This window comes from Hyperoodon ampullatus (assembly GCF_949752795.1).
Source record: "Hyperoodon ampullatus genome assembly, chromosome: 11".
In the NCBI taxonomy this organism is placed as follows: domain Eukaryota; kingdom Metazoa; phylum Chordata; class Mammalia; order Artiodactyla; family Ziphiidae; genus Hyperoodon; species Hyperoodon ampullatus.
In genome coordinates, this window is record NC_136924.1 from 39731233 (window position 1) to 39746032 (window position 14800).

General features: G+C 39.9%; 1 protein-coding gene across 1 annotated transcript in view; it reads right to left on the reverse strand.

The window, feature by feature from the left end:
• The window catches only part of EFCAB6 (EF-hand calcium binding domain 6), a gene marked incomplete at both ends in the record, with an annotated part of 231404 nt that overhangs the window by 192579 nt on the left and 24025 nt on the right, over positions 1–14800 (reverse strand). The window contains 2 exons of the mRNA XM_079714428.1: positions 1442–1530; positions 11352–11563. Of these exons, the coding sequence (XP_079570554.1) occupies positions 1442–1530; positions 11352–11563 (301 nt within the window). The remainder of the gene's footprint in view (positions 1–1441; positions 1531–11351; positions 11564–14800) is intronic.

Consider the following 14800-nt stretch of genomic DNA (forward strand, 5'->3'; position numbering starts at 1 on the left):
AATTCGTGGTCTTCAACAATAAAGAGAATTTAGCTTCATGTGTAAGTCAGAAATCTTTCAAATTTAGTTTAAATATTTAGTCTTTTATGTTTAAGGAAGTAACTTATGATACTTTTCATCTCAAATTATTAGCTTTTCCAACTGTTGAGTTGTAGCATTTCCAACTGTTGAGTTTTTCAGCAAAGAATATTCAAATTAGATTACTTATTCCACAAATGTGGATGGTTTTAAGTCAAGAGCATGAATATAGAGCCTATAAAATGACCAGTGGTCCTTCTGAATGAGCCTGGAAGTTATCCTAGTTCATCACTTATGGAACATCAACTGATCAGAGCACAAAGAAGTCCCACATCGTGGAGCAGATAATACCTTGTCATTCTTGTTGGAGCTGCTGCACTAATTCTTTTATTTTTTTAATTGTGGTAACAAAAAACCACATAAGTTACCATCTTAACCATTTTTAATATACAGCTCAGTAATATTAATGTATTCACACTGTTGTGCAACAGATCTCTGGGACTTGCTCACCTTACAAAACTGAAACTCTACATCCAGTGAACATCAACTCCCCCTCCCCACTCCACACTGCTGCACTAAGTCTTACACCTCAGCTGCATCCAGGATGGATGCAATCACGAAAGCTGTAATACCAAAATTTGCTAATATTTCAGAACCAAATTTAATTGTTTTATAATTGTTTACACAATTCCTGAGAAAATGAAGCTTACCCATTTAGAGTCAGATAATCTGAGTAAACAATTTTTTTTACTAAAACAATATTTCCTACATCATACACTAGAATCACAGAACTTTACAGCTGATAGAGACATTAAAGTTCAGACTTTAACTCTCTCGTTTTGCACATAAAGCAAATGAGCTTCATGCTCATGCTACAATTATGAAATAAAGAGGAACTCATACAAAGATCTTTTTAAAAATATTTCATTTCTAGCTACCAAAATATTATCACTATCCAATGAAAGACATTAAAAATGTATAAAAACAAATTAAAAATTTGGCATCTTAATACTTCTACTTCAAAGTTTAAATTCCTTATTTCCAGGGAATTCCCTGGCGGTCCAGTGGTTAGGACTCAGCGCTTTCACTGCCGGGGCCTGGGTTCAATCCCTGGTCGGGGTACTAAGATCCCGCAAGCCACATGGCACAGCCAAAAAAAAATAATTTTTATTCCTTATTTCCAAATCTGAAATGCATTGCATATGAAATATGTTAGTCTGGTTCTAATTTGCTATGTTTCCATTTTTAATACAATATTATTTCTCTTATTCTGAAATATATCTCATTTAGACATTAGAATCTTCTCTGAATAAAATTTTTGACTGAAGATTATATCTGTTGACATGATTATCTCTAATGGCCTTGTGTCCTATTTCTTATCATTTCAAGTTTCACATTTGCATATGAGGAAAAAAAAACTTACTTCTTTATAATATTTATATTCAGGTCAATTCCACCAAATCTGGACAGGAATACAAGGTACGGAACGGCACCAGAGCTGGTGAGGGGGATCTAAGCCCAAACAAGAAGAATAACAGCCCATTAGAGAATTCAGATCCAAGTAGTGGACAGCACAGCAGGTTTCATGACGTAAGGCAGGACATTCTTAGTGGGATAGGCATTCCAGTAACATTCACAGCTATTCAATCCTGGTGTCTGAGTTGACATGCACCCTCAGCAAACTAAGCACAAGCAGCATGAATGCCAGAATGCCAGTCTGTGCTCAGTTAAAAGCCAACAAGTTGTCTACAAAATTATCTAAAACCTAGGTCTATCTAAAAGATAAGTAAAATTAATAGAAATATATTCTAATATATATTTTACATATGTATATGTATTTTTATATATGTGTATATGTATAAATATATATATCTATTTCCCAAAAGTCTGAGGCCACAGCATAATTAACTCTCTGAGTGTCATGTGTACTTACTGTACATTCATATAATTTCAAGGTAGAAAAAATCATTTTCAAATCTAAAATTCTATAAAGGACATCATTGGGTCAAGTGGGTTAATATGGACTATAGGTTAAATTAAAGTATTATTATCTCAATGTTTAGTTTACTGAAGTTGTTAACTGCACTGTGATTCTGTAAGAGAATAGTTCTTATTCTTAAGGAAATACACACTATAGTATTTAGAATTAAAGAACCATTAATATAAGCAACATCCTCTTAAACAGTCCAAAAAAAATTATGTACACATTGTGTATTTCGTATATATTATTTGCACATATGTATGAATGAAAGATCACGGGAGAAGCAAACGAGGCTAAATGTTCACAGCTGTCAAATCTGGGTAAAGGGTATATGGCGACTGTTTGTACCACTCTTATCCTTACAAATTTTCTGGAGGTTTGAAATTACTTTTAAATAAAATGTCAAAATTTTTTTAAAGTGAAAATAATTATTTCCCCCCAAAAAAGCATTATGAAATTAAAATTAAAATAAATATATAATCAATATAAATATATTTTATTAAGCTTCATGCAAATACACAAAGTACAATTTCCCATACAGGTGAATGGCTCCCAAGCCTATACAACCAAGTTTGATATTTACTTAGTCCTTAAAATTCCAGCCTCAAAGCCTAGCACGGTTATCTCAGTCTTCCCCAAAGGACAAATTTCTCCTTGCTATTAAAAACATATATAACTAGGAAATGGGCCCAGAGGGAGAGTGGCTCACAGGGTAGGCCTTTGTGAAGCCTTTTCCTAGAAAGGACACCCAGGACTGGGATTTCTGATAGAGTATTTTTTACTAGATATAATTTGGGTAGACGCTTCAAAGGTTCCCTAGTTTTACAGAATAAGGGCAAGAACAGATTAAACGTGCTGTTTCCCAGACTGGATGCCCTCCTAGTCTTGGTAGTGATAAGAGTTAACATGGAAGGGAAGAAACTTACATTTGCAGAGCTCAAACTTTATAAATGGGTACAGGCACTGCTCTTGGTTTTAACTCATTTAGCCCCAGACTACCTTCTGAGGAGGTTGAAATTTTCCACATTTCACAGAGCAGAAGTGTGACCTCCCTGCAATGGCACTGCTATTAAGTCATTTAGTCACAGAAATCTGTGACTCCAGAGCCCAAGTTCATCTCACTACACTAACCACCCTGCCTTAAAATCCATCAATCTATTGAAGCTGGGACCTCCCTGGTAGCACAGTGGTTAAGAATCCACCTGCTAATGCAGGAGACACGGGTTCGATCCCTGGTCCAGGAAGATCCCACATGCCGTGGAGCAACTAAGCCTGTGCACCACAACTACTGAACCTGCACTCTAGAGCCTACGAGCCACAAGTACTGAGCCCGCATGCTGCAACTACTGAAGCCCGTGCATCTAGAGCCCGTGCTCCGCAACAAGAGAAGCCACCGCAAAGAGAAGCCCGCACACCACAATGAAGAGTAGCCCCCGCTAGCCGCAACTAGAGAAAGCCTGGGTGCAGCAACTAAGACCCAACGCAGCCCAAAATAAATAATAAATAAATAAATAAAAAATTTAAAAAATCTATTGAAGCTTTTGTCACATTTCATATTGCTACTTATGGTCTAATGCAAATTCTAATGTGGCAGATACACATTTGCAATGACTGGTCTCCAAAACTAAGCGCTTAGACAACCCAAATCACCTCTCCAGTATTTGCTATTCTGGCAAAAATGTTGGAGAATGAAAACCGTCCACTGATGAATCACTGAAAGCAATTCTTAGACTGGGGCTGGGGGAGTGTAGTTTGCAAATCCACATCCAGTATGTTGATAAGTACCTTCAAAGACTTCTCTTTCCCCAACCCAGCACAACCACCAGGATCAGAACGGAACTTAGTTCTCCTTCTCTGGAATCTATTTACCAATTCAACTTCTTTTAAAATGTTTCTATTAATATTCAGAGACTGAAGCCACATTTTTTTATTGTATTTTTTAAAAAAAATTTTTTACATCTTTATTAGAGTATAACTGCTTTACAATGGTGCGTTAGTTTCTGCTTTATAACAAAGTGAATCAGTAATACATATACATATGTTCCCATATCTCTTCCCTCTTGCGTCTCCCTCCCTCCCACCCCCTCTAGGTGGTCGCAAACCACCTAGCTGATGTCCCTGTGCTATGCGGCTGCTTCCCACTAGCTATCTATTTTATGTTTGGTAGGGTATATATGTCCATGCCACTCTCTCACTTTGTCACAGCTTACCCTTCCCCCTCCCCATATCCTCAAGTCCATGCTCTAGTAGGTCTGTGTCTTTATTCCTGTTTTACCCCTAGGTACTTCATGACCTTTTTTTTTTTTTTCTTAGATTCCATATGTATGTGTTAGCATACGGTATTTGTTTTCCTCTTTCTGACTTACTTCACTCTGTATGACAGACTCTAGGTCCATCCACCTCACTACAAATAACTCAATTTCGTTTCTTTTTATGGCCGAATAATATTCCATTGTATATATATACAATTTCTTTTCTTTTTATGGCTGAGTAATATTCCATTGTATATATATACCACATCTTCTTTATCCATTCATCTGTCGATGGACACTAAGGTTGCTTCCATGTCCTGGCTATTGTAAACAGAGCTGCAATAAACATTGTGGTACATGACTCTTTTTGAATTATGGTTTTCTCAGGGTATATGCCCAGTAGTGGGATTGCTGGGTCATATGGTAGTTCTATTTGTAGTTTTTTGTTTTGGTTTTTTGGGGTTTTTTTTTTGCGGTACGCGGGCCTCTCACTGTTGTGGCCTCTCCCGTTGCGGAGGACAGGCTCCGGACGCGCAGGCTCAGCGGCCATGGCTCACAGGCCTAGTCACTCCGCGGCATGTGGGATCTTCCCAGACCGGGGCATGAACCCGTGTCTCCTGCATCGGCAGGCAGACTCTCAACCACTGCGCCACCAGGGAAGCCCCTCATTGTAGTTTTGATTTGCATTTCTCTAATGATTAATGATGTTGAGCATTCTTTCATGTGCTTGTTGGCAATCTGTATATCTTCTTGGAGAAATGTCTATTTAGGTCTTCTGCCCATTTTTGGATTGGGTTATTTGTTTTTCTGTTATTGAGCTGCATGAGCTGCTTGTAAATTTTGGAGATTAATCCTTTGTCAGTTGCTTCATTTGCAAAGATTTTCTCCCATTCTGAGGGCTGTCTTTTGGTCTTGTTTATGGTTTCCTTTGCTGTGCAAAAGCTTTTAAGTTTCATTAGGTCCCGTTTGTTTATTTTTGTTTTTATTTCCATTTCTCTAGGAGGTGGGTCAGAAAGGATCTTGCTGTGATTTATGTCATAGAGCATTCTGCCTATGTTTTCCTCTAAGAGTTTGATAGTGACTGGCCTTACATTTAGGTCTTTAATCCATTTTGAGTTTATTTTTGTGTACAGTGTTAGGGAGTGTTCTAATTTCATACTTTTACATGTACCTGTCCAGTTTTCCAAGCACCACTTATTGAAGAGGCTGTCTTTTCTCCACTGTATATTCTTGCCTCCTTTATCAAGATAAGGTGACCATATGTGTGTGGGTTTATCTCTGGGCTTTCTATCCTGTTCCATTGATCTATATTTCTGTTTTTGTGTCAGTACCATACTGTCTTGATTACTGTAGCTTTGTAGTATAGTCTGAAGTCAGGGAGCCTGATTCCTCCAGCTCCATTTTTCGTTCTCAAGATTGCTTTGGCTATTCACGGTCTTTTGTGTTTCCATACAAATTGTGAAATTTTTTGTTCTAGTTCTGTGAAAAATGCCATTGGTAGTTTGATAGGGATTGCATTGAATCTGTAGATTGCTTTGGGTAGTAGAGTCATTTTCACAATGTTGATTCTTCCAATCCAAGAACATGGTATATCTCTCCATCTATTTGTATCATCTTTAGATATTTTATTCTTTTTGTTGCAATGGTAAATGGGAGTGTTTTCTTAATTTCACTTTCAGATTTTTCATCATTAGTGTAAAAGAATGCCAGAGATTTCTGTGCATTAATTTTGTATCCTGCTACTTTACCAAATTCATTGATTAGCTCTAGTAGTTTTCTGGTAGCACCTTTAGGATTCTCTATGTATAGTATCATGTCATCTGCAAACAGTGACAGCTTTACTTCTACTTTTCCAATTTGGATTCCTTTTATTTCTTTTTCTTCTCTGATTGCTGTGGCTAAAACTTCCAAAACTATGTTGAATAAGAGTGGTGAGAGTGGACAACCTTGTCTTGTTCCTGATCTTAGTGGAAATGCTTTCAGTTTCTCTGGAATCTATTTACCAATTCAACCTCTTTTAAAATATTTATATTAATATTCAGAGACTGAAGCCACATTTTTTAAAAACTCATTTTACTATTAATGTAACTAAGGTATAGGGCAGGTTACAAGCAATGCCTCCTCATCACTCTTGCCCTGATCAATCATCAAAACACCCTGACGTTCAAACATTCTTGACATGGTTCTTGAAATAAAATTAAAGCTAAAGTAAATTCACTATAACTGGAAAATTCTTTCCTAATTTTAAGGGTGAGATTCCCATGAAATATTTTACCTGTTTTATATATTTCCAGTTAAGCTTATATTAACTATTGAAAAAGAAAGTTTGTATCACCACCTGGATTAGTCATGAAAAGATCTAGAAAAGGGACACACACTGTGAACTCCAGGGATTAGGAAGAGACCCCCTGCCCTTCATTCCCAATGAAATTGGCCTCCTGAAAAGGCACCACACTGCAGTCTCCTTGGTTTATACAGGAGGGGGTCACAGGAGCTCAAGGTTCTAGAAAAATGTCCTGATTATAAGATAGACTATCAGAACCTGTTTTTAAAGTCTCTGAAGTTCTACAGTTCTCAGTGACTTCTTTTAAAAACAGATGTAGCTTTTAAAAAACGGATACACATTTCACATTTTCTGTACTTTTCCTATTCCTGCACAGCTGATTAGCTTGGGAAGGCTGTCAAAATTTTAAATTAAGATTAGATCATGAATATAGGGAGACATCAGCAGGAAATAATATTTTAACTTTCCATTTGGTATAAAGAAAGGAACAGTTAAATCAAGGTTAAGAGGAAACATGTGATATTTGTGAGGACAAAGGTTCTTTAAAAGCAAGAGAACATTACCATATGACACAGCAATTCCACTCCTAGGTATGTACCCAAGAGAAGTGAAAACATATGTCCACATAAAAATTTGTACATGAAATTTCACAGCAGCATTGTTCACAAAAGCCAAAAAGTGAAAATAACCCAAAGATCCATCAACTAATGATAAAGTGCAGTGTATCCATGCAGTGGAATATTATTCAGCCATAATGAGGAATGAAATACTGATTCATGCTATAACATGGATGCTTAGCATAACTAAACATTATGCTTAGTGAAAGAAGCCAATTACAAAAGATCATATATTATATTATTCCATTTTATGAACTCTCCAGAATAGGCAATCTATTGTGACTTAGGGTATCAATAGATTAATGGATGTCAGGGATTAGGGGAAGGGGAGTGGGGAGTGACTGCTAATGAATATAAAGTTTCTTTTGGGGGTGCTAAAATGTTCTGGAATTAGATGGTGGTGATGGTTGCACAACTCTGTGAATATATGAAAAACCAGGAACTTGTCCATTTTGAAATGGTGAATTTTATGATATGTAAATTATATCTTTATAAAGCTTTTATTTAAAATGCAGATACAATAAAAGGTGATATGTAAAAGAATCTATATATACTATTTGTGAAATTCTGGAAGTGAATAAAGGGGATACATTTTTTAAAAGAAGAAGAGAAAAGCTCTTCATCATTCCTCCCCTTCCCTCCTTCCCTGTCTGTTCCCTCACAATTCAGTCCTACAGTCATTAGATGGGGCAGACAAAAGTGGCGTCTGCAACATGGGGGAGCTGTGCTCCACAGCAGGGTTGGAGGAAGAGGGCATCCACCTGGGGGTGGAGGTGCTGGACATGGGAGATGAGTCACATGCCAGGGAGGCTGATCAAATAAGTGAATATACTCAGAACACAGAAGCCAAGTGGCTCATTGTCTGAAATGGTAGTTACAAACATAGAAAGTGAGAAAATTACAATGAACCCTGAGGTACTGGGCTAGAATTGGCGGTATTGGTGTGAACTCACAGTTTTCAGTATATAGATTGATACAGAAATACATGTAGATGTAAATATATGTAAATGTGTATATATGTTTATATATGGAATATATCCCCTAGGGCTCTGCCCACTTAGAGGGCCTGGAGCAAAAAGCAGCTCTGGTATACTCAGATCCCAGATTCTGGATACTTTGTTCCATTAAAAGGAACCAGAGCTCTTTGGAGAAATGGATGATTCTGGGACCGAGGCAATAAAAGTACAGATGAGTTTATAATATCTTGTATCAGAAAGTAAGGAAGTGCTCAAAGAATGATGGGGACATGTCAAAAGGACACAGAAACCAGCATGAAGGGGCTCCTACTGGCTATATTAGGGCCAACTGAAACATCAAAATAAATAATGAAAATAATGGATCATAACCCACTTCATAAAACAGGAAATCTTGAGTCCCTGCAAACATATAAACAATAAATGAATATACGGAAGTTTGGTGAGGAATGGCATATCTACATAGTTTCAAAGTTTCTCCCACAAAATGCTTATTAATTACAAAGTAGATAAAGAGCACTCCACCAGGAAAAAGACAGGTGGGTCTGATAGATTCCACCTTAATCAAGTGACTGCAGTGAACATCAGCAGTAATGAGACAGACTGAAATCACCTGTAAGCTAATAAAAGCGTTGAGAAGAGCACAGCATCATTTCTGTGACATTCCTGCCAGAGATGCAAGCCTGAATCTAGTCATCAGGAAACATCCGATAACTCAAGTCAGGGACACTCTACAAAATAACAGGTCTGCCATCTTCAAAGTGTTATGGTCTTCAAGACTAAGGAAAGACTGAAGAAGTGTTCTAGACTATAGGAGACTTGCCAAACGCACTGCATGATTGTGACCTGGGGCCTGGGGCTGAGATGGCTGACATGAGTTGGCATTACTATCCTTACCACGATGGCTGGATTGTGGGTATATAAAACAGGGCTCTGGTTTTAAGGAAACATACACTGAAATATCTGAGGTAATGGAGCAGCTTACCCCCAAATGGTTTATGAAAGAGAAAATTGTTCTTTGCACTATACTTCCAACTTGTCTGTGACTTTGTGATTGCTTTTTTAAAAACAATAAAGCAGAAGAACTTCTGGCAGAGAAAGCTCTCAAAAGACTAACCTCCCACAGACAACATCCATAAACTCTGTCGAAATACAAAAAATAGCTATCTAAAGGTTCTGAAGAGTGAAAGAAGGCAGGCAGATTTTGGAGGAACTTAAAACTTTAGAAGAAGGGACAAGTACGGAGGGAGTTTCCTGTTCTCAGTGGCTTTGAACCTAAGATCAGGCCACAGTCAGTGCCCAGCACAAAGCAGGTAAACTCCGCCCCCTAAAAAAACCCACTGTCTTTCTGGCCTGAAGAGCCAGCACACTGAACCCAAAGCAACCACACCCGTTAAAAATGTGACAGGAACCTGAAAGAGGAGGAGCACCACTTTCTGTGTATGCACTCTGTCCACATTTCCAGCTGGTGCTTGAACCACGTGTGTGTAGGTCAGACTCAAGAGTCCCAGCAAAAGACCGAAAAGCTGAATCAAGATATGAACGACAGGGCTTCCCTGGTGGTGCAGTGGTTGAGTGTCCACCTGCCGATGCAGGGGACACGGGTTCGTGCCCCTGTCCAGGAAGATCCCACATGCCACGGAGCGGCTAGGCCCATGAGCCATGGCCGCTGAGCCTGCGCATCCGGAGCCTGTGCTCCGCAACAGGAGAGGCCACAACAGTGAGAGGCCCGCGTACCGCAAAAAAAAAAAAAAAAAGATGTGAGCGACTGCCCACTGCAGGTGAGGGAGAATTTGCAAGTTAATTGCCTGTCAAAGCAAAAGTATCAAAAGTCTCAGAGGAATATAACAGAATCCAGAGTCTCCACAGCACAGCATTCATGACGTTTAGCACTGCACTGTTTAATGAACAGCCAGAGCCATATGTGACTCCTGAGCACTGGAAACGTGGCTAGGGTAACTGATGAACTGAACTGTTTGTTAAATTTAATGTTAATTAATTTAAATTCTAAAATTAACTTCGCTTTGGGAAAACTTTTAAGTTTGGAATGACCGGGTATATGAATCTAATATTTCAACAGCAAATTTTATGAAATCTAAATACAGATAAAGTATTTCCAATGGAAATTTAGTGTCAGCATTGAGGTCTTCTGTAAGTGTAAAGTACATACCAGGCTCTGTAGACTTAGTACACAGAAAAGAATGTAAAATATCTTATTACCAATTTTAAATAGTGATTACATGTTGAAATGAGATAATATTTTAGATATATTTGGTCAAATAAAAATATTATTAAAATTAATTTCACCTATTTCTTTTTATTTTTGTAATGTAGCTACTAGAAAATTTAAAATTACTTATGTGACACATTATATTTCTATTGAATAGCACTAGTCTGGGATATTATCCAAATATGCTCAAAAATGAAGAACCAGAGAAATGTGACCCTTCTCAAAGGAAAAAAAATCAAAGCAGGCCAACCCTGAGATGATCCAGATGTTAGAATTACCAGCTAAGGACTTTTAAGCAGCTATTTAAACTACGCTCAATGTAGTCAAAGAAATATGCTCATAATTGAAAGAAAAACCAAGAAATCTAAGCAGATAAATAGAAATTATAAAAAAGAACCAAATGAAAATTCTAGAACTGAAAAATATAATGTCTAAAATTAAAAATTCACTGAATGGACTTCATAGCAGAACGGAGATGCTAAGAAAGAGTCAGTGAATTTGAAGACACATCAATGGAAATTATGCAATCTGAAAGATAGACAGAAAAAATATTTTATAACATGAACAGAGCCTCAGGGGTCTGGAGGACAATACCAAAATGTCCAAGAGAGCAGAGGAAGAGGTAGAAAAAAATATTTGAAGAAATAATAGCTGAAAACTGTCTGATTGCTCTGCATTGTGTTGAGCATACAGTAGATGCTCAATAACCACTTCAGGTAAGAACAAACGCAAATACTAAGTTTCAAAGTACATGTTGACCAAATACTCTTTATATGGAAGCCTTAAAAAGTAAACTAATATGACTATAATAGTGCTACACACAAAATATGACCCAAGCACATAATTGTCCCAAAGCTGCCAGAATTTAATTGATTTGTGACAAACAAAACTCTATTTGGGACAGTGGGGAAAAGCCAGACGAGGTTACGTGCTCCTGTAATATACTACATCCCCTCCTCCATAATGGGTGATTCTGAGTCTTTTCTGCACTGTACCTGAGCCAGCACATCTTGAAACTGTTCTCTCGTGAGAGGCAGCAGGAAGGTTGTGATGACTCTTCGCAGTTCATTCTTTGTCACTGTCATGTTGTTACTGATGTCGAGCAGGTGAAAGGCTTTCTTCAACTCATCTCCTTTATCAGTAATTTTTTGAAATAAAATCCGTTTAACATCTAAGGACGACAGTATTGGATTTGCAACAGCTGTGGCTATAAAAGAGAGACAGCTATTTATTAAACGCTCTCAAAGTTAAGACAATAAACAGCATTTCACTGTGTACTAGAATCCAACAAACTTCTGAACAGTATTTCTTCTACTATATCTAGGTTTACAAGTAGATGACCCGCAATTGCAAATCTGCAGTCATTTGTTGCACCTCTGAAATTTACATTTCAATCAATATAAAATAATAGTAGTAACATTAGGAAAAAAAAGCAAAGATAATCTTCCCTATAAAGGACCTATGTCACTACAAGTGAAAAACATGGATACTGAAATAAAACTTAGTTAAGAATCAATTTTATCTCAAATAAATCTTCAAAATATTATATTCACTTTTCATCCCCTTGCCAATTTTTGAGGGAAAAACATGTAATTCTTAAATCTACAACCTTTTCCTTTCAAAGACAAGGAAGAGGTGAGAATCACTGGATACTAAAGGATAATGAAGCATGTTTAGTTCTCTAATGAGCTTGCAGGGCACCTGCACGTCCTGGTGGGGAAAGGGGTCCCAGCTGTAATGGTTTAGGTTCCAGAGTCCCCATGTCGCCAAAGGGCAGCTGACACCCTACAGACACAGTAACTACAAATTAACTCATGGTGCCAATCAGTCTCATAAACATGAAGATGTGATTAGTCCCTTTCGATATTTTATAACCTACTAGGTAAAGAGGAGGCTAAGAACCATGGTAGCTTCGTAAATCTTTTATATCTATTAATGAGATTGCAAAGGCTTGGTGACCATAGTTCATTTAGTACCTCTGTCTTACACAGTAAATTCTGGACACGTTAAATGTCTTGAACATAGCCTCATTTTTGTCAAACTGTTCACAGCAGAAGCTAGGGGAGGATGACTCTAGTTATTTCCCTTTAAATGAGAATTTCTTATCAAGCTATGGAAGCTTCCTGGCATGAGGACAGTGACGGCTTTAGTCTTGGGGTGACCTGGGCCAGATGATGGATTCAAAGTGCCAACGTGGACCTTCCCAGAGGTAGTGAGGGATCTGCTCACAGCTGTAGGATGGCTGAGCAGTCTTCCATTTGAGGCGGTAACAGAGAACATACCAGCGCCCACACCTGCCGTGAAGACCTTACGGGTCCTAACCTTAGGAGAAGCAGCATGGAGGGTCCTGGAGACCACTTCCATCCTTCCAGGGGCTGTGCTGGCCGTCACTGATACCCACCTTCCCTGATGCTTGCTCACCGTGCACACACGAGGCCTGTGCCTGGTGCTGGGGATGGCTCAGCTCACGATGCCCACGGCCTCCTCCAGGGAGGGGATTACTTAACTGGGATACATTGGAGATCCAGAACATAGAGTGGTTGGTTTGGGGTGACAGGATGAGGGTCTCAGGAAAATCTTCTTAGAGGACAGAGTGACACTTCCACTGCAATGTTGTGCTCCCTGAGAGCGAGAGGGGCTGGAAGTGGGGCTGCTGTGGAGGACAGCCAGGAGGGGACATGCAGAGCGGCCACCAACCAGGAGAGGAGACTGGGAAAGTCAGCAGGAACCAAGGCACAGCGGTCCTGTCCTCTGGCTTTGTGTTCTGGTTATGGGATGCTACAGCAGGACTGTCATCGAGAGGATAACACAACCCAATTTTCATTCTTAAACTTCACTTTGGTATCACATGGGAGAGAAACAGAAAGGGGAGGAGAGTGACAGTATAAGAGAAGCTCGGTAATTAGAGCCAGCTTAGACAGGTCTTAAGTGAGGTCTACACTAATGTGATGGTCAGCAAGTGAAAAGCCGGGATGAATAAAAGAGATGTTAAAATAGAGGCGGTAGAGTCTACAGAACCTTCTGATTGGACGTGTCGGGTAAGGCAGGAGAAGAGGATGAAGTTCGTGCACCTGGCGTGGGTGGCTGGGTGAGCGGTGAGAAAACAAACACGGACGATGTGGCCGATGGGATTTCCCAAGATGGCCACAACAAGATCCCCACCACACATGCTTCTCTTACGATATCGTATTAACTCTCTGCCCATCAGAAAGTGGGGCATATGTTCCTTCTCCTTAAATCTGGATGAGTCTGTGACTAGAGCAGAATTGACACTACGTGATTTCTAAGACACAGTCACAAAAAAGTACTACAGCTTCTGTCTGGTCCTCTTAAGATGCTCACACCAGTCCCCATGCTGCGAGGAAGTCAAGGAGTCACACAGAGAAGCCACGTGTAGGTGTCTGGCCAACGGTCCCAACTGAGCTTCCAGCCAAGAGCCAGCACCAACTGCTGGCCATTCGAGGGAGCCAGCCTCCAAGTGATTCCAGCCCCAGATGTCAAGTCGCCCCCAGCCTTGGCACCTCTCCCTCTGACATGCACAGAGCAGAGACAAGCCATCCCTGGGACCCGCTTATATTGCAGATCTGTGAACAAAATACACGGTTGTTGCAATTTCAAGCCTCTATGTTTGGTGGAGTTTGTTCATAGCAATGGACACCTGGAACAGAAGAGAAAAGTTTGCAGGAAAGCTAATGAGCTCAGTTTGGCGTATCTAAGTGGGGATGTCCATTTGAAAACTGAATCTAGAGGTCAGAGAGGGTGGGGCTGGGATGGGGGCATGAGAACTGGCTGTGTGGGAGCCTTAGGAAAGCAGGCAGGGAGAGAAGAGAGCCTTTCCAAACACTGACTTTTAAGAGTGTGGAATTTCATTTATTCAAAAAATATTTCTGAGCATCTGTCATACTTCAGCCACTGCTCCAGGCACTGAAGTTACTGACGTGAATAAGACAGGAAGCTCTGCTCTTGGAAAGCTTAGACTCTGGAGGGGGAAGCAAAACAAGAAACAGACAAATGAATGATGAGGTAACGGTAGATAGCGCCAAGTGCTGCAAAGGCGGCAGGACAAACCAACGAGGTGGGGGGCAGCCTGGGAGCTCAGGACGGGGGTCACAACGGAGCTGCTGTTTGTTACGGGTGGTGCTTCGGGATGTGGAACCAGATGTTCACCTAGGAGAAGACAGACAGGCAGAAGAGGGCTGGGCACAGAGCCTGGGGGAGAAGGGACTTAAATCTCCCACAAGAACTCCAAGGATGCTCAATGTGCAGGAGTGGCTGCCCGCATCCCTCTGAGTTTCTGACTGTCGCTTTGAACCTCAGAAGCAGCTGATTCACGTGGCGGAGCTGCAGGGCTCCACATCAGCTGGTCAAGAGTATTGCTCCCTCTGCCCACCCCGCCTGGAATTCCTCCTCCTGAACCCAGCGTCACAGAGGGACCCCTTTATGT